We start from the raw sequence: 20,598 nt of genomic DNA on the forward strand, positions 1-20,598 counted from the left end.
CAAGAAATTAAGAGAACCATAAAATATTTGTGACTAAATTTAACAGGAAAAGTATAAGATAAGCAGAGCATTGTGATCTACTTCTATGATCTCAGCTGTTTGGAGGTTGAGGCAGGAGGATTGCAAGTGTGAGGGCAGCCTGGCCAACTTAAGGAGCCCTTGTCTGAAAATGTAATTTATTTTTAAAGGGCTGGGGATACAGCTCAGTGGTAGAAGGCCCTAGGTACAATACCCAGCACTTGTCTTCTAAATATTTACTCTAGAGAACAAAATACATAAATCCAAGAAAAAACCTGCATGTGAATCTTAAGAGCAGCTTTATTCATAATTGCCCAAAATGAAACAAATATCCATCACATGGTGAATGGATAAACAAATTTGGTACATCCATGTGCTAGAATGCTACTTAACTATAAACAGAAATGAACTACTGATTCAATGATATGGTTGTTAAGTGAAAAGATACCAGACTCAAAAACATATAGAATCTGTTTCCATTTATAGTCATACATTATTTAATGGCAGGAATACAGAGGTAATTTCATTACTGTAAATCTCAGAGTATGACTTTAATAGGCAATAGGAATTTTTCAACTTCATTATAATCCTGTGGGAATGCCATTGTGTTTTCAGTCCATTATTGACCAAAACATCCTGAAGGGGTTTGCTTTAGTCATCTTTTTCCACTGCTCTGACTAAAAGATCTGGTAAGAACAATTTTAGAGGAGGAAAAGTTTATTTGGGGGCTTAGTCCCTAGACAGGTTAGTCCCTAGTCCCATTCCTCCATATTGGAGATGAGGCAGAACATTATGGTGGAAAGTGGCTCATATGATGACCAGAAAGCAGAGATATTCCACTCCCCAGATCTCAAATATATACCCCAAAGGCATGCCTGCAATGCCTACCTCCTCCAGCCATGCCCTATCTACCTACAGTAACCACTCAGTTAATCCCTATCAGGGGATTAATGCACTGATTAGGTTAAAATTTGTCTTAACAATCATTTCACCTTAAATATTCTTTCATTGTCTTACATATGAGCTTTTAGGGGACATGTCACATCTAAACTATAACAGGGATCATGACTATATTTGGTATTCTGGAAAAGGCAAAACTATAGGGATATAAAACAGATTAGTGGTTGTCTGGGGCTTAATGAGACTAACTACCAAGGGGCACATGGGACCTTTTTGGGATGATGGAAATATTCTCCATCTTTGTGGCTGTGATGGTTATGTAGCTATGTACGTTGGTTAAAGTCTATTGAACTGTATACCCAAGATGGATATATTTTATCATGTGTAAATTGTATCTCCACCTGAAAAAAAATGTTTGAACACTGTTAGTGTCATATCTGGATACCAGTAGTACAGTAGTGAAAAAACAGAACTGACCCAGTTCCCAAGAATTTAATATCTTACGTGTTGCTTTTGTAATATTTTTTGGTAAATCAATGAATATATTTTATATTACTTGATACAAGCATATGTATGTAAATGTAATTTGAAATCATTTATTCTTATATGTAATGATCTGTGATACCTTATGAAAAAACATATTTAAAGGTTTTTAAAATTCCAAAATTTGGGTTACAAATTTGGCCTTTATCCACTAAAGGATTGAAATGATGGTAACAACAGATGACTTCCTAGTTTCTGTTGAAGGAAGTGAAAGACTGCACAAGTATGAAAATGAATCTGTTGATTTTTCTTTTACCAAGTTTTCCTTAAGTGCAAAGTGATGAAAATGCCTGTTTACCAGATGGATTTTTTTACTTAATACTACTGTTTGAACAGATGACTTTTACCATGTAAAAAATGGCACTTGACTAGTTGGGAATCATTGAAAAATGGGAGATAAATAAAGAGACCATCCATTTTCATGTCAAAACAATAATAACCCACCTAAAAATTATAATCAAACAATGTATAACAGTTCTTCAATACCTAGGATTACTCTTGCAGAAAATAAGGTAGGAAATCAGGATTTAATTTTTCCTAAAGTAAATATACATATCCACCAGTTTGCTGGAAGTAAAATTTACAACACAAATAATTTCAATCACATTATGAAGAAACCTTTTATGGAAAAATGTACAAAAGTAAGCAGAATACTATTGTAGTTCATTTTCCATGGAAATATACAAACAAAGTAATATCACTGAATCCTGAGGGAAACATAAAACTATTAAATATCATTTGGCCAATAGGTATGTGTATGTGTTTGGGGCAGCCGGGAGGGGTTAGGGTGGAATGGAAGGTACAGAAAAAGTACTGAAGAAATTGTAAGCAATTCCAAATTAGAGTGATTAAAGAGGACAGTCAAAATTTGTGTAATTGAAAATATTTTCATGTCATATGTGGGAATCTTTATTCTCTGTAATTTTAAGACATTTTGTAAACTTTTTTCCCCTAAGGTATTTTTAGTAAGTAATTAAAAGGTCATATTCAATATTATCTAAATATATTTTGTGTTTAATATTGAAAAAAAAATCTATGCATGACCAGCTCAGTAGTGGCCTCTGATGGAAAGTAATTTTATGTCTCTTTTTATGGCAAGGAGTTCTAAGGTAATATGATGGAATTTATTTCATAGCAATGATAGATACTGTTGTTGTATATTTTCAGAGGTATTAGTGTGGATGCTCTAGACAATTGAAGGGTAGGTGAACTTTCTCTGTAATAGGCTAAATAGTAAATATTTCTGGATTTGTGAGTCATACAGTCTCTGTTGAACTATTCAATTTTGCTATTGTACAAGGAAGATGGCATAGACAACATGTAATGAATGGGTATGGATTAATTCAGCCTGTAGATTGTAGTTTGTGGGCCACCATAAACACTTTGTTTTAAACCATAAACATAGTTTAAAACCCAAAATAAAATGTGCATAAAAATGAATTACATTTTGAATGTATTAACTCATTCAAAATATATTTTAGTGCCAATATAAGAATTTATAAGTGAGTTACTGTGCCAAGTACTAGTCATTGAGTAGTGGGAAAGGGAGTTCTTGCCCGGGCATTGTGGCACACACCTGTAATCCCAGCGGCGTGGGAGGCTGAGGCAAAAAGATCATGAGTTCAAAGCCGGCCTCAGCAAAAGCAAGGTTCTAAGCAACTCAGTAAGATCCTGAATCTAATAAAATATAAAATAGGGCTGGGGATGTGGTTCAGTGCTTAAGTGCCTAGGAGTTCAATCCCTGGTACCCCCTCTAAAAAAAAGGGAGATGTGATTCCTGCTCTCTCACAGTGTAATAAGTAAAAAGACACTGATCAATATTTAAATGCATTAGAAGAATAACATTGAAAGTACTCACCAAACCAAACCAAAAAACCCTGTGGTGCCCACTGTGAGGGCACACTCCTGTAATCCCAGTGACTTGGGAGGCTGAGGCAGGAGGATCACAAGTTCAAGTCCAGCCACTGCAATTTAGCAAGACCTTGTCTCCCAAAAGGACTGGGGATATAGCTCAGTGGTGAGTGCCTCTAGGTTCAGTACCCAATACTGGGTTTGGGGTCATGGGGAGCTCTGTGTGTATGTATCATTTTGTAAAATGAATCATCCCTCTCTGTAGCCAATAATGACTCCTTATGATTTCTATCCTTTAAAATTTGGGCTACCTTTATCTATACAAATATTGGTATTATAATGTATCTTCTCAAAGGTGAATTATGTAACCAAAGTACCTTCTTCTTCTTCTTCTCATTCTCCTTCTCCTTCTTCCTTTTTTAAATAAAGTAGAGCTTTGTGGTTACATGTAGTAGTTGGGTTCATCCCGACAAACTCACACATGCATGCAAATCAGTTTTATCTATACAAATATTGGTATTATAATGTATCTTCTCAAAGGTGAATTATGTAACCAAAGCACCTTCTTCTTCTTCTCATTCTCCTTCTCCTTCTTCCTTTTTTAAATAAAGTAGAGCTTTGTGGTTATATGTAGTAGTTGGGTTCATCCCGACAAACTCACACATGCATGCAAATCAGTTTTGATTCACCATCCTCCACTTTTCCTTGCTGATCTCCCTCTCCTCTCCCTTTCTCCTTCCTTTATTAGACTTCTTTCACTCTTCTAGTAATTTGTATTTGATTGGTTCTTTATGTAATCTTATCCTTCCCTCCCCCTTTCCTTTATTTTACTCTAGCTTCTGCATATACGAATATTCAACTTTGAATTTCCGAGTTTGACTAATTTCATCTAGCATGATATTCTCCATTTCCATCCCTTAATCAGCAAATAATTTCATTCTTTTTAATGGCTGGGTAGAACTTAATCACATATATACACCACAGTTTCTTAATCTATTCATCTATTGATGGACATCTGGGTTGATTCCATAATTTAGCCATTGTGAGCTGTGCTACTATAAATACTGATGTGGCTGTGTTGCTGTAGTATGCCGATTTTAGATCTTTTGGTAAAATACCCAGGAGTGGGATAGCAGGGTCTTATGTTGGTTCCATCCCTATTGTTGTTTGAGGAATCTCTCTACTGCTTTTCGGAGTGGTTGTACTAGTCTGCAGTCCCACCAAAAATATGCAAGTGTTCCTTTCCCCCCACAACTTCATCAGCATTCATTGTTGTTCTTATTCTTGCTCTTTGACTTTCTGATTGGAGTGAGAAGAAATCTTAGTATAGTTTTAATTTGCATTTCCCTGATTGCTAGAGATGTTGAACATTTTTTTTTCCACTTATTTATTGGCCTTTTGTGCTGCTTCTATTGAGAAATTTCTGTTTGGTTCTCTTGCCCATTTATTGATTGGGTTATTTATTTATTTATTTAGGTTTAAGTTTTTTGAATTGTTTGTAAATTCTGGATATTAATCCCCTAATAATTGGAGGGGTAGCTAGTCAAGATTTACTCCCATTCTGTAGGTTCTCTCTTCATGCTCTTAATCATTTCCTTGGCTGTACAAAACATTTTTAGTTTAATGACATCTCACCTATTGATTCTTGGTTTTATTTCTTTCACTTTGGGGCTCTTGTTAAGGAAGTTGGTGCCAGCACCTATATGATGGAGCAAAAAAGCACTTTTTTTCTAATGATGCTCATTAAAAATAAATTAATATGTGGATAACTAGAATTAAAGCAGAACATAGTTCTAAAGATATAATAAATAAAATCAATTATAGAAATATAATTCTATATAATTTGTTAAAAATAAATTAACATGTAGATAACTAGAATTATAGCAATAGTTGTGTATTTTCCTTTCAAATATAATTTATGTTGAATTTCATTGTCTCAGATTAGTATCATCTATTATTAATGTGTAATATTTGCTTTTGTGTAGAGGTCTATTATCGTCTGAAGAAATAGTTCATCTGCATTCAGAAAGTAAGGTATGAAATCAAACTTTCTGTGAATGCAATTACATTCTGTAGAATTTAGGTTTTTAAACATACAGAGAAGGGCTAAAACTTGATAGAAATAGAATATACTTAACATACTTAAACATACAGAAAAGGGGTATAACTCAGAGGAGGTAGAGTATAACCTTGATACTCAGAAGGGATGCATTCATGAAGTGTTGCTTATGAAATGAATCATTTTGCCTCATAATTTCATTGAACAATTTGGAGGACAGTGGAAATTCCAAGTGGAATGAGTTTGTAACCTGAGGCTTTTCAGTTTTCTCTCTGAAGCATAATCTAATAGAAAACCTGAAAGAGAAAGATACTCGTATACAAAGAAGGTGATTTTAATGGTTTATTCATTCATTTAAATATCTGCAGTGTAGAGATCACTCTTCCAGGTACTGTGTATCTTGGGATCTACAAGTTCCCTACCATGAATATCTGGGCCAAGGGAACTGCATACTTACTTGAAGGCCAGGGAAGGCCTATGTAAAGAATAATTCATTAGTGAAAACTAGATTTCTTGAGACAAAGCATCCAAATATAATATTCCACTAACTATGCTAAATATGCTTGAATTTTTGGGATTCATTTTATTGCTGAATCTTTGGTCCAGATAATATAGAGGTCTTTTCCAGGTACATAATTGTGGGATTCTTGAAAATACAATTGAATTAATTTCATGAAAATAGCTAGCATGTTTTTGTAGCAAAATAGCAATTCAATGTGTTAAAAAATTGCTTTCCCTGGCAAATGATTAGACTAATCAATAATTTCAATTCTTTTCAATTAGCCAAAGACCAAAAATATTGGTTCTGTAAACAAGGTTCAAAACAAACTGCACTCTGCAAATAAAGGAATTAAAACAAATTCAAGGTATAGTGCAATTTTAAAAGTATTACATTCTTTATTAGTTTTATAGAATATATACCCAAAATATATAAAGTTACAGCTACATGTATCTTATTCGTATTTGGTAATTTGAAAACATTTTCTACACAAATGTTTTGTGGCAATTAATGAATACTTTGTAAATGGGAAAATATTTATATGATCTGAAGAGAAACATTTTTTGAGTGTTTAACAGAATGCCATACATTATTATGTATGTTTAGATAAGAATGACTTGGCATTCTCTAAGACTGTAGTACGTTATAATTTACCTTCTGTTGGTTTTGGTGAAATGAATGCAAGATGATTCTTAGGAGCATAAAAAGGCACCCCAAAGGCTGTCTAGGATAGGAAACTTTGTAGAAAAGGAAGAGGTTGGATTGTAACAACCAATCTAATTTTTAGCAAGTTATGATATTTATATATCTGTTACCCAAACTGACAATCATATTAGAATTCGGGCAGACTCTTTGATTCCTGTCTTTTAATTGCTTAAATAACTTTTTCAGTTTTATTAAAAAGAGAGAAAAATTAAAGTGAAAGGGATGAGAAGAGAGATACAAAAATACTGAAGAAAAGAACATATTCAGCATATGTTATATCACTGGAAAAGGTTAACTTGTTTTTAGATTTTACATATACTTTTTTTTTTTAAGAAAGGATTGTTTTTCTAGGCAGGATTCCAATGCTTTTTGGAACCATGGACTTGATGATGTGTTTGTGTGTTAGGCTTTGCCCCTGACTCAGTGCCTTTGTAAAGGCCATTTATTTCATAGTTATTCTTCAATTTCATGAAATAAACAAAAAATCCAGCTTTTTGATAAACTTTGATTCTGGTTACAATGTGATTCTGTAGGTGAGAGAAAAAAAGTTGAGATGATCAAGCCAATACTGTTCATTCTGTAATTTTTTCTCAAGAGGTATTATTCTTTGCTGGTAGAATTATAGCCAGGCAATGTCAATTTTTATACTACTTCTCCAGCAGCATGTAAAATTAAAAGCCACAGGCTGAATTTGATATAGGTGGCCAGATTCAGTACTTAGTTTTTATGTTCATTTGTTTGGAGGCAACGTCTAGACCAACTATCTTCGTAAAGCCATCTCTTAGCTTGTGTGCTTTATAAAGATCAAAAGTCTTATATAGTCCTTTAAAGTCTCAATCATAGATTGCATCATAAATTTGACATTTGTAATAATTTTGATCTGTTATTTGGGCAAGACCATATCTCCTTTCTGCGTTTCTAGCTTTATATACACACACCTCCACACATCCCACACACACATGCACATTTTATCTACATGCATACATATATATTTTTTATATTTTAGTGTTAAATTGAAATACTCGGATATACAAATTGCTGATGATGTTGCCATTCCAGAGGATTTCTCAGACTTTTCTCTTTCGAAAACCATTAGCAAAATTGAAGGGCAACCGGAGGAAGAGGGCTTACCTGAAGATGATGACATTTTCTCCGGTGTGAGTAAAGACATTGGAACAGGTAGATTTTCTTTTGTCATTTTTTTTCTTCATATCACAGTTACTTAGAAAAAAAAATGATTTGGGCCAGGTGCAGTGGCCTATGTCTGTAATTCTAGTAGTTTAGGGGGATTGCAAGTTTTAAGGCCAGCCTTAGCAACTTAGTAAGGCCCTAAACAATTAGGACCCTGTTTCAAAATAAAAAAAATAAACAAGGGTTGGGGATGTGACCCAGTGTTGAAGCATCCTGGGTTCAATCCCTAGTATGAAAAAAACAAAACATGATTTGGGGGAACATTTCGTGCATTTAAACTATTTATTGTGATGCCTTGGATTTGTTTCAGGACAATCTAATGGGATGTGGTGATGGGAGGAATGAGTGGAATTATAGATGAAATAACATTGACTGTGAGTCCATAAATGTTAAAGATGGGTTGACATTTTTAATAATTTCATGAACTTATCTTTCTACTTCTCTATATGTTCAATATTTTCTATTATGAAAAGTAAAACTGACTATAGTGTTGTTTTGGGTTTATTGAGCACTTTTCAACTGAAAGTGTTGCATAGCTCATGACTAAAACATTAAGAAAGTTTCTCTGCTTTTCATTTATTGTTACAGTTTATTTATTGCTTGTTAAATCAATATATGCAGAGGATAAATGAATTAGCAGTGTATCATCAGGTACAATAATCAGTTTTCTAATATAATTTTCTTTATTAATTCATCCTTTGAATACCACTGTAAGAATAATACTATGTTTAGATCATCTAAAAGCATTATAATACCAGTAATGGTCTGTTTAAATTATTTATATCTTCTTGGTTCAATCCGGGCACATCCTATGACTTAAGAAATTTGTCGATGCCTTCAATGTCTTTTATTTTATTGGAGTATAAGTTTTCAAAATAGTTTCTAATTATCCTCTGTTTTTCTGTAATGTCTGTTGTGATATTACCTTTTTCATCACGTATGCTGGTAATTTGAGTTTTCTCTCTCCCTTAGCGTAGCTAAGGGTCTGTCAATTTTATTTATTTTTTCAAAGAACCAACTTTTTGTTTTGTCAATTTTTTTCAATTGTTTCTTTTGTTTTAATTTCATGTCTAATTTTAATTATTTCTTGCCTTTTACTGCTTTTGCTGTTGATGTTTTCTTCTTTTTCTAAGGCTTTGAGATGTAATGTGAGGTCATTTATTTGTTGACTTTTTCTTTTTTAAGGAATGAACTCCGTGCAATGAACTTTCCTCTTAGTACTGCTTTCATAGTGTCCCAGAGATTTCCATATGTTATGTCTATGTTCTCATTTACCTCTAAGAATTTTTTAATCTCCTCCTTTATGTCTTCTGCAACCCATTGTTCATTCAGTAGCATATTGTTTAGTCTCCAGGTGTTGGAGTGGCTCTAAAGTTGTTAAATAACATAAGGGGAGCCAGCTATGTTATTGAAACAATAAATAAGACAAATGAGTATGTATGAACAGTTAATGCTGAACTATAATAAGTACAATTAGTCCTGACTTCAGGCACACACTTAGCCCTCCTGTCATTTGAAATTTAGCAGTTTTGTTATATAATCATAATATTGTCTTGATTCTTTGGAAAATTACAAGTTTGTATGTGTAATGATATTGAACCACAAACTGGTCAGTCATAGTGGAGATATTTATTAAATTTATTTATTTATTAAATTAAATTTATTAAATTTATTGGTCTAATTATTAAATTTATTGGTCTAATCAAACTTTTCAGGGGTAATTGTGGTAGGGAAGGCAAGTGAAATCATAAGTCAGTTGCCCTTCAGTCTCTCTGTCTCTTTTTTTTAACCACAAATTTAATTTTTTATTTCTTTTTAGTTATACATGACATCAGTCTCTCTTAAGATGCTTTCGAGGAAGTGATGGCCAGACCATGGGCAGACAGTCTCCCATGCCCACAATGTTCCTGCTCCCATACACAGAGAACTAGGACAAATGACCTTTATCTTAAATGCCACTTTTTTCTTTTTGCTGAATTATCCTGCCACTCTCAGTATCTTCCTTTTTTAGTATCTTTGACCTAAGTGGAAGAATTTTCCCTTACTCTAGATGATTGCTTAGAATGGCTGGGTTATGTATTGAAGTAAAAGATTAAAAAGTAGTTTGGGAGAACAGGCTACTTTAAAAGATTTAAAGCTGACTTTTGCTAGAGAGGATTTGTGTTTGTTTCTGTCAGTCACTTTGGGACATTACTGTCCTGAGACCCCTGTAAATTCTGTTTATTGTGGACCACCTTATTGAGTATAAATTCAGTCTGCAAACTTATGGGAGTCTAGGAGAAGGTTAGATCCTCTGGAGAGATTTTTCTTCCTCCTTCTAAACTCAGTTCTAATGAGATGTGAATAGTTCCCTGTCGTTCCTTTCTGTTGAGAGGATTTATTTCTCATTCATCTTTGCCTTCGGAGTATTTAATGACTTTAGTGTCCCTTAACAGGGATCTACCTGTTTTGAGCTATTTTGAGCATTTTTTTTCCCTCTTAAAGTAGCAGTATGTCTTAAAACTGCTGATATATTAATTCAGCAAAAGACAGTAAGTGCAATCATTTAAATCCACAGAGGCACAGATCAGATTTCTAAAAGCCAAACTCCATGTTATGCAGGAGGAATTGGATAATGTTGTATGTGAATGCAATAAAAAGGTAAGATTTTAAAACTTCTTAAAAGAAATGCTCTAACATTCGAAGACATTTGGGGGCAGTTTCAATTATATTTTAATGGCTTTATTTTTAGCTATTATTCAGTTACATTTTGAATTAAAAATTATATATAAATACAGAACTTTATTCCAAGATGTTGAATTATCACAAAGCAAAAGAAGTTTTAAAAGTGTACTAATTAGAATTCTTTTTCAGACTTACAAGGTAAGCTGTTAAACACAAATAAGCTATCTGACTTGAATTTTATAAGATGAAAATGGAATATACTTTTTTCTTCATTAAATGGGTATAAATATCTCATCAAAGATCATATTCTGAAGTTCCTCTTTTGTTTTCTGCTTTGTTTGGATATGAACTCATGTGGATTTTGTCACACTATCTCTAATTTTGTAACTAGGAAGATGAATTGCAGGATTTAAAGTCTCAAGTAAAAAACCTTGAAGAAGATTGTGTGAGGCAGCAACGAACAATTAATATGCAACATTCCCAAATAGAAAAATATAAAAATCTTTTTGAAGAAGCAAATAAAAAATGTGATGGATTAGAACAACAGTTGACTTTAATAGAAAGGGTAATGATTTTGCTATTTTTCCTAACTTAATGCCAAAGATACATTAAAACTATTAAAGTAACATTTGTATAAACACCACTTTTGGTTATTCAGTTATTAGTATTTACCAAAAACAACCTAAATATTATATATTTCATCCATTTAATTTTTTTTTTAGTTGTAGATTGACTCAATGCCTTTGTTTTTATGTGATGCTAGGATTGAACTCAGTGCCTCACACTTGCAAGGCAAGTGCTCAACTACTGAGCTACAACTTTAGCCCTGTAAAGAACATAATTCAGTAGCTTAGTATATTCATAGAATTACACAACTACAACCACAATCAACTTAGGCCATTTTCATAACCTAAAAAAAAAAAAAAATACTTTTGTACCCTTTGGTTACCATACCTGACCTCTCTTTCCCCAAATGCTTTGAGCCCTAGGCAACCACTAATTTATTTTCTGTCTCAATAGATTTGTCTATTCTAGAAATTTCATATACTTGGACTTATGTAATATGTGCTTTTTAATACTGACTTGTTTTTAAGGTTGATCCATGTTGTAACATCAATCAGTATTTCATTCCTTTTTGTTGGCCAGTAATATTCCATCATATAGCCGTAATTCGCTCATCATTTAGACATTTGGATTATTTTGAATAATGCTGCTATGAACATTCACGTACAAGGTTTAAGTGATGATATGTTTTCACTTCTTTTGGCTATATACCTAGTAGTGAAATTGCTGAGTTATCTAGTGACATTATGTTTAATGTTTTGAGGAACTATTCAGTTTCCTAAACTGGCTACACTATTTTATATCCCACCAACAGGTGGAAGGAGGGGTCCAGTTTCTTTACATTCTCACCAAAACCTGTTACAGTATATTTTTTATTGTAACTATTCTTCTGGTGTGAAGTAGTTACCTTATTATGTTTTTGCATTTCGCTAATAAATGATGTTGTTGAACATCTTTTTATGTGCTTATTTTCTCTTTGTATCTCTTCTTTGGGAAAAATGGCTGTTCACATTGCCCATTTTTAAAACTGGATTTTTTATTATTGGTAATAACAGTTCTTTAATAGGATATATATATAGCTGTAAGTCTATATAGAGCAGTAAGTCCCTTATCAGATACATAATAGGCACATATTTCTCTAAGTATGTGGGTTGTCTTTTTTTTTAAATAATGTTGCTACTACTCTCTATGTATTTTTTAAAATATTTATTTAGTTGTAGATGAACACACAGTATCTTTATTTATTTTCATGTGGTGCTGAGGATCAAACCCAGTTCCTCACACATGTGAGGCAAGTGCTTTACCACTGAGCTAAAGCCCCAGCCCCTGTGGGTTGTCTTTTACGTTCCTTAAGTTATCCTTTAAAGCATGAAATTTTATCTAATATTTTGGTTGTTTAGACTTGTAGTGTCATATCTAAGGAAAGAATATATTTTAAATGAACTCCTATTTAATTTTTTTTCTATTAATTTACCATTGTGATAATAAAAATTCAACAATACTATATAAGAATTACTTTGTAAAACTTAATGATGATAAAAATAATAATATAGCATGTACTGAGATTTTAGTAAGAAAATATGCCTCCTTCATTACTACATTATTATGATTCTCTTTAGTATATTTGTATGAGAGCCTATTTTTAGGCATTTTATTTTGGTATAATTGACATTATCTTTGGTAATAATTTTAGTATCAGATTTATTTAGGCATAGTTTATATACAGTAAATTTGTTTTTTAGTATACAGTTTTGTGAGTTTTGATAAATGCACACAGTTGTTTAATCATTACCATAATCAATGACATAGAACAATTCCAATACCCCCAAAATTCCTTGTGAATTTAGTCGAGTCCTTTCCCTAATCCCAGCCCTGGAAAATCACTGATAGTTTGGCCTTTTCCAGTATATATCATGTAAGTAGAATCACACAAACTATATCCTTTGAATCTTATTTTTTCCACTTACCATAAAGCATTTGAAATTTATCCATGTTGCCCATTCCTTTCATTGCTGAGTAGTGTAAATGTTGAATGGATGTACCACAGTTTACCCACATATTTAGTAATGAAAATTGATTATAGTATCTAATAGTTTAAGTCTGTACTGTCCAAAAAGATAACCATTTATGGGCTGGGGTTGTGGCTTAGCGGTAGAGTGCTCGCCTAGCATGTGCAAGGCCCTGGGTTCAATCCTCAGCACCACATAAAAATAAATACATAAAGTAAAAGTATTATGTTCAACTACAACTAAAAAATAAATATTAAAAAAGACAGCCATTTAATATTCATAGCTAGTCTAAATTGTGGTGTGCTATAGTATAAAATAAACATCAGATTTTAAAGACATTATAAAAGAAGAATGAATAATTTAAAATATCTGTCTTTTTTTATTCTTATTAGTTACACATGATAGTAGAATGTATTCAATCTTATTTTTTTATATTGGTCACATGTTGAAATAATATTTTAGATATACGTGGTTAAGTGAAATACATTATTAAAATTAATTTTGCCTTTTTCTTTTTAACCTCCTCAAAGTAGTTACTAGAAAACGTAAAGTTCATATTTTACTTCTGTCAGTTTAAGAAATATAGATGATTAGTCTAAAAAAAAAAAAGCTGTGACTGAGAGATCAATTTGTTTTTTTTGATAGTATAGGACATTGAACCCAGGGCCTTATGTGTGCTAGGCAAGTACTCTACCACCAAGACATACCCCGAGCCATTTTTTAATCTATCTTTTTATTTATTTTTCAGTACTGGGAATGGAACTCAGAGGCACTTTACAATGAGCTACATCTCCAACCCTTTTTAGAAAGGGTCACTAAGTTGCCCAGGCTGGCCTCAAACTTATGATCCTCCTGCCTTAGCCTCCTGTTACTGGGATTACAGGCATGTGACAGTGCCTAGCTATACTGTGTTTTAATTTGCCGTTTATCATTTGTCACCACACACCCAAGTACTAGCCTTATCACTATTTTAGTCTCAAATAATATTGAAACTTTTGTTACATATTTGTTCTTTGCTCTCATATCCTATCCTATGCATTATTTCTTCTAAATGTCTTCATGCATCTTTTTCAGTTTCTTCTCACCACTTGGTTCAAGCAATTACTACATTATTTTTGAACCTCTTAATAGGTCATTTTATGTCCATTCTCTCTTTGTCATCCATTATATCCTGGACTCTATCAAATAAATTTTCTTAAAGGCAGCATTGCTTATACTCTTTCCTTTGAGGAAAAAGAGGAACAATTTTTTTTAATGTTACATAGTAGGGGAACTGAGTCCGAGTGGTTAAGCAAACAGAATTCAAACTGTTTTGTTTGATTCCAAAGTCTATATTCTCCCCACAAATGAGAGCAACTATTTTTTAAATTGTGTTAATACACAATTATACAAGTTATTTTAGCAGCTGATAGTGACAGATGGATTATTTTCTAAATTATAAAAACAAAAAGCATTAGACTTTTTTTTTTTAAAGAGAGAGGTGAGAGAGAGACAGAGAGAATTTTTAATATTTTTTTTTTTTTTAGTTTTTGGCAGACACAACATCTTTGTTTGTATGTGGTGCTGAGGATCGAACCCGGGCCGCACGCATGCCAGGCGAGCGTGCTACCGCTTGAGCCACATCCCCAGCCCAAGCATTAGACTTTTTCTGTTATTGATCTTTTTAAAAAATTAACTTTATTGGGGAATGAATTAAATACAATAAGACTTTTTAAAATACAGTTCAATGAAGTTATTTTATTCTTTGCACTGGGAATTGAACCTAGGGAGCATTTTACCAGTGAGCTACATCCCCAGTTCTTTTTATTTTTTATTTTGAGATAGAGTCTTGCTAAGTTGTTGAGACTGGCCCCAAACTTGTAATCCTTTTGCCTCAGCCTCCCAGGAAAGGGCCAGTGCACCTGGTCAATGAGTTTTGATGAATTAACATATCCTTTTAACCATCACAATCAAGATAGAGAAAATTTGTCACTCTCCTTCAAATGTCCTTTGTACTGCTTCCCCATAGAAACTTAGAAACTTCCAATTTCTAACCAGGGCCCCAGGCAACCAAAGATCTGCATTCTTTCACTATAGTTTTGTTTTCTCTGTTCTAAAATTTTATATAGATGGAATCATAAATATGCAATTTTTGTATCTGGCTATTTTTGTTCTTAATGTTTATTAAATACATCAATCTTTTAACATGTTTTGTGGTTCATTTCTTTGTATTGCTGAGTAGTATTTATTTGAAGATATACCATATTTTGTTTATATGTTCACTAGTTTATGTGGGCATTAAAATTTTTTCCAGTTTATTAAAAATAAAGCCATTGGATTTCCATATGCAAGTATTTTGTGTAGATTCATATTTTGTGAATTCATATCCAGCATCAGAATGTTGGATAAATGTTCTGAGTCTTATAGAAATTACATATTAAATTTTTACAGAAACTATCAAATAGTTTTCCAAAGTGATAATTGAATTTTGCATTCCCACTAACAGTATGAGAGTTCAGTTCCTCTGTCTCCTCATCAACACTGGATATTTTCAGTCTTAATAATTTTAGCTCTACTAAAGGTGAAGTAGTTTGTCATTGCAGTTTTTTATTTCCTTTCTGTTAATGTTTAACATCTTTTCATATGCTTATTGGTTATTCATATTTTTCTTGTTATGTATCTGTTGAAACCATTTTTCCTGTTTGAAAAACACTGGGTTGTAGGAGTTCCTTATGCCTCTTTATATATAATCCCTTGGTTAGAAGTGTATGTATTGTGAATAAAATGTCCTAGTCTGACTTGACTTGAATTTTCCTAACAGTATGTTTCCAAAGACAGGAGTTTTAAATTTTGATGCATTTCATACATTATTTTCTCTCTCTCTCTTTTTTTTTAAATTCTCTCCAGAAAGCTCTGTCCACCCTAAGGTCACGAGGATCTTCTCCTACAATTTTTGAGTGTGTGTGTGCACACGTTTGTGTGTATAATGTAAAATAAAAATTACATAATGTCCTATCTTTCAAATTAATTTTATGGTATGAGGGTTAAGGTCAATGTTTAGTTTTTTTTTTCAATTTGTCCCCCTTTGGTTACCATGTCACCTACGTAGAAAATGCATATACTTGTGGGTCTATTTCTGGACTGTTTTGTTAGAGTGACCTATGTGTTTGATATAATTCATAAGATAAAATTTGTAGGTAAAACCATGTGGAGTTTTCTTTTTGGAAGTATTGTAGTTACCAATTCAATTTATTTAATGCATATGTCTATTCTACCTTCATATTACTTTTTGAATCAGCTTTGGTAATCTTTATTTTTCAAGAAACTTGTCCATTTCATCTAAGTAATAAAACATATTGACAAATTTGTTTATAATATTCCTTTATTTATAATATAATTTATAATACTTATATGACATACAATAATGACCCCTTTCATTCTTGATATTGATTTGTCTTATTTTTGATTAATCCTACATTAAATTTATTTATTTAAATCTCAAGCATACTGCATTTTCTAAAACATTTTTCCCCCTTTCAGAGATGGTTATTAATGGTTGATCTTCTTTCTTCAACTTTCCAACACCCTTTCCAGTCTCTGAGTTCATGACTTTGCCCTCTGTTTTATTAAGAAAATAAAAATCAAAAGATAACTTCATCATCCTATCATGAAATCTAGCAGCCTCTTTGCTTCTATACCCATATATTGTACTCCCTGTTATAATGGATCACTACCTCTTCTGTTTAAAGCCGATCCTTTAATTGTATGTGGATCCCATACCCTCCTACTCAAGGATTTTGCATCTTGCCATTATCCTGCCTTTGTCTTGCAAAATTAAAATTTATTGGATTCTTTTTCATGAATATACAAACAAGCCATATGATCTCTCTCTCTCTCTCTCTCTCTACTTAAAACCTGTTTAGATCTCACATCTCCTCCCACCCTACATCATTGCTACATCTTCCACAGCTGCCAGGATTTTCATTCCAAGTCTATTCTTATTCTACCTTCGTCATTTGTTTCTGAAACTTGATCTGATCAGTTATTTATCCTTATCTGATTTTTCTCACCTAAATTACTGTGGAACTTTTGTCACTTTCCCAGCATTTACTGCATTGTGCTGTGGCTGATACATGCACCTCTCTCTTGTTCCCACTGTCTTTTATGAGTGATATAAGAATTATGAGAGGGTGGTAAATTATTTCCTCTTGAAGCTCCTAGCATTGGGTTTTAAAGCTAAATTTTATTTTCTTTATACTACCTAGCTTTTTAAAATATTTATTTTTTAGTTATAGGTGGACACAATACCTCTATTTTTATGTGGTGCTGAGGGTCAAATCCAATGCCTCATGCATGCTAGGCGAGCACTCTACCTTTGAGCCACAACCCCAGCCCGCTATCTAGCTTTATTTTCTTTAAAACATGAAATTCAAGACTTGGGATTTTTAATAAAACTTTTGTTCAGCAGTATATAAACTGCTTTTTGGAGGGTAACAGATTAATTTTGTCTATTTTTAGGATGCCAGTAGTATCTTGTCTGTACTTAGTAAACGATACTAGAGTATGACTGAACACAGAAATGTTTTCAATTAGGTTTTCCTTTCTTTAGTGGCTTTATGTATGTAGAAAAAATATTATTTCCTGCTTTACTATTCTCCTCACTGTCCTTTATCCTTTTTCTTCTTCACGTCTCCCCAGAAGGGGACAGTATTGATTAAAGAATTGGTGGGGAAACATCATGTAATGAAGGATGTTTTTAATTTTTCTGCAAAGTAGGTTCCAAAATCACCAGCAGGAAGGAGGTTCCCCTGGTCTGTGAGAGAAGGCTGAAATTAGGTAGCAAGAACTGTGGACTTTGTAGCTAATGAACTTCTTTGCCTTTTCCGTGTGAACAATGAAATAAATCATATGAGTTTTTAGCGTAGCTGCCGCCCACAAAGCTGTGAAGAAGACTGTGACAGCAGATGGTATCCACACACAGTTTGATTTGTTTAGAAACCTACATAAAAAACAGCATGTGTTGTTTTGTTTTCCCCCTTAATTACTTTTTGTTTTCCCCCTTAATTACTCAAAGCCAAGGAGATCAGTATTCAAAGATGATATAGCGATATATCCAGGAGAAAAAAATCATGAAAGAATACAGACTATGTTTTTATTGTATCATTTCAGTTCTACAGTATTTATTGGGTCTCTGCTTTCAGTAAGGGTCTAGACTAGGCCTTATGTTGAAGGGGCTACAAAAAGAGTGGGTTAAGTATTTATAAGTTCAAAGATGTCATTAGTCCCTTTTATATGCCACTGAAGTGCTGGAAATAAATTAAGACAGTTTCTGTCCTCAAGGAACTAGTTTATAAAGGAGTGAAGGAAATAAAGCAAAGGGACAGTTTCGTGTCATGTAGCAGGTGCTGTAATAAATGTGTATTAAGAAGTCCTAGAGGCTCTAAGGAAAGGCAACCAATGCAACCTGGGTGAATGGTGAGGGTTAGAGATAGGAGGCTTCCTGGAGGAGGGAAAGTCCTAATGAACAACTCTGAGTCTTAATGAGTAGGTTAAGGGATCAGGATCAGAGGCAGGAAACATATGGCTGTTTGGGAGTAATCCAAGTACTGCTGATTTTACTGAAGGTAACATCTGTGAGAGATGAGGCTTGTTGATAGGGGCCAGGTTCTGGTGGAGTTTGAAGTTACCAGTATGTTCATGTTTCTTTATGTTCTTCATGTTGGCCTCTTGATTGTATGCAATGGAATATCCTAGGTTATTTGCAGAAATATAAGTCTAATCCAGGACATGGAAAACCATTATTCATAAATTATTGTTTCTGCTCAAAATTGAGATTTTCCTGTAGAACTAATACAGAATGTTTTGCATTTGGCGAATTTTCTTAAATGACACATTTTGCCAGTTCTACACAAAAACAGTGTTTGTGTGAGAGTGTATGTCTTACATTGGCCTTTTGGGAGGCTTCTGAAAGAACTCTATAGTTTTAAAAGGTTGCTTATAAAAAATAGGGACTGTGTTATAATGTTGTAGGTCAATAAAGGGAGAAAATTCCAAACAAAGTAAGAATTTAGTTCACAATTACATTTTTAGGATATATTTTTCTAATACCAGTTTGAGGCAAGAATTCCCTGAGAACTCTAATACTTAGTGCCCATCTGTGGTTGTGAGGGGGTGGGAGTGGGGTAGGTGGAGGGGGGCAGCAGGGATTTGCAGGGAAATTTGGGGAATGAAAAAATGGAAAATATAAAAAGGGAAATTATCTTTTTTACTATGCAGGAATTAGAAAATAAAAGACGACTACAAAAACAGGCTGCCTCTACCCAAAGCACCACAGAAGTCCGCTTGAATAGAGCCCTAGAAGAAGCAGAAAAGTATAAACTGGAGTTAAGTAAATTAAGACAAAACAACAAGGTATGGAAAGATTAAATAGTTTTGGTAGTGATCACTTTTGGTAACTTCCTCTTATGCAAGCATCAAAAATAATAGTTTTAGACTTACAATTCTTGATGTTATAATCAACATTTTTCTTTTTCAGCAAGTTAGGATTATATGCTGGGGCTGTTACCTAATTGGATGATACCATAGTTCTTTAGAGGATTCATTCACTTCTTTATCCAAAAGATCTTTATGGGTGTCCATATTATATGCCAGACACTTTTCTGAGCTCGGGATAAGGAGTGGGGAAAAAAAGTGTGTTTCATGTCTCATGTTGGTTATATTCTTTTCTGAGCCTCAATTTTCTAGTATAGAAAGCAAGGGGCTGTTTAACTTGGCAGTAGCTCTCAATAATTTGGCAGTAGCTCTCAAACTTGAGCATGTATCAGGATCACCTGAAGAGTTTGTTAAAACACAGATTGCTTGGCCTCAGCCTTGGAGTTTCTGACTCAGTAGGTCTAGGGTGAGGCCTGAGAATTTGGCCTCAAATTCTCAGGCCTCACCCTCAAATTCCCAGGTGATACTGCTGCTGGTTCTGAAACCATAGTTCAATAACTACTGTCACAGAGCTATTAGAAAGATCCCATCTCTAAGGTCTAGCCAATGCTTGGCATAGGATTAACATTCAATGCCTTAACTAGCTGTTAAATTAATGAAGGTTCAAGTATTGATGTATATGAAGATATCTGTACATTCTGTAAATACTGGCTATTAGTTTTTTGTTCTGTGTCAACCTGAAAGGACAAAAGTTGATACTCCATTGGAATCTCTTCCCTTAGAACAATATTTAATAATTTAACAATGACATCTGATGAAATTAGGAACCACCTTCATTTCATATGCAGATAACACATTTTGGATTATATTAGTAACAATAGGAATAGACTGGAACTGGCCTTGATTAGTCCTCCAACATGTTTAACAGAGGCAAATACATGACAGTGACTACAGTTTTAACAATATCATCTGTGAGATTGTTTATCCTATTTTGATCAAACTATTTTCATGTTCATGGGCCATTAATGACGGTATGATAACTGAGATTTATTAATAGAAGTTATCAGATGAGCAAATTAAGTCATCTCTATGGACTTAATAATTAGCATATTAGAATATTTCCAATTTGCATTTTAAAAGGATTTTGAAGACAATAAAAGGAAGAGTAACCATGAGTGATTCAG

General features: G+C 33.3%; 1 protein-coding gene across 1 annotated transcript in view; it reads left to right on the forward strand.

The window, feature by feature from the left end:
* Positions 1 to 20,598, forward strand: part of Tex9 (testis expressed 9) — a 41,717-nt gene that overhangs the window by 8,069 nt on the left and 13,050 nt on the right. Inside the window, exons 5-10 of the mRNA XM_076848600.1 lie at positions 5,298 to 5,346; positions 6,155 to 6,237; positions 7,582 to 7,754; positions 10,324 to 10,406; positions 10,822 to 10,995; positions 19,259 to 19,393. Of these exons, the coding sequence (XP_076704715.1) occupies positions 5,298 to 5,346; positions 6,155 to 6,237; positions 7,582 to 7,754; positions 10,324 to 10,406; positions 10,822 to 10,995; positions 19,259 to 19,393 (697 nt within the window). The remainder of the gene's footprint in view (positions 1 to 5,297; positions 5,347 to 6,154; positions 6,238 to 7,581; positions 7,755 to 10,323; positions 10,407 to 10,821; positions 10,996 to 19,258; positions 19,394 to 20,598) is intronic.

The sequence above is a fragment of the Callospermophilus lateralis genome, chromosome 3, assembly GCF_048772815.1.
Source record: "Callospermophilus lateralis isolate mCalLat2 chromosome 3, mCalLat2.hap1, whole genome shotgun sequence".
Lineage (NCBI taxonomy): Eukaryota > Metazoa > Chordata > Mammalia > Rodentia > Sciuridae > Callospermophilus > Callospermophilus lateralis.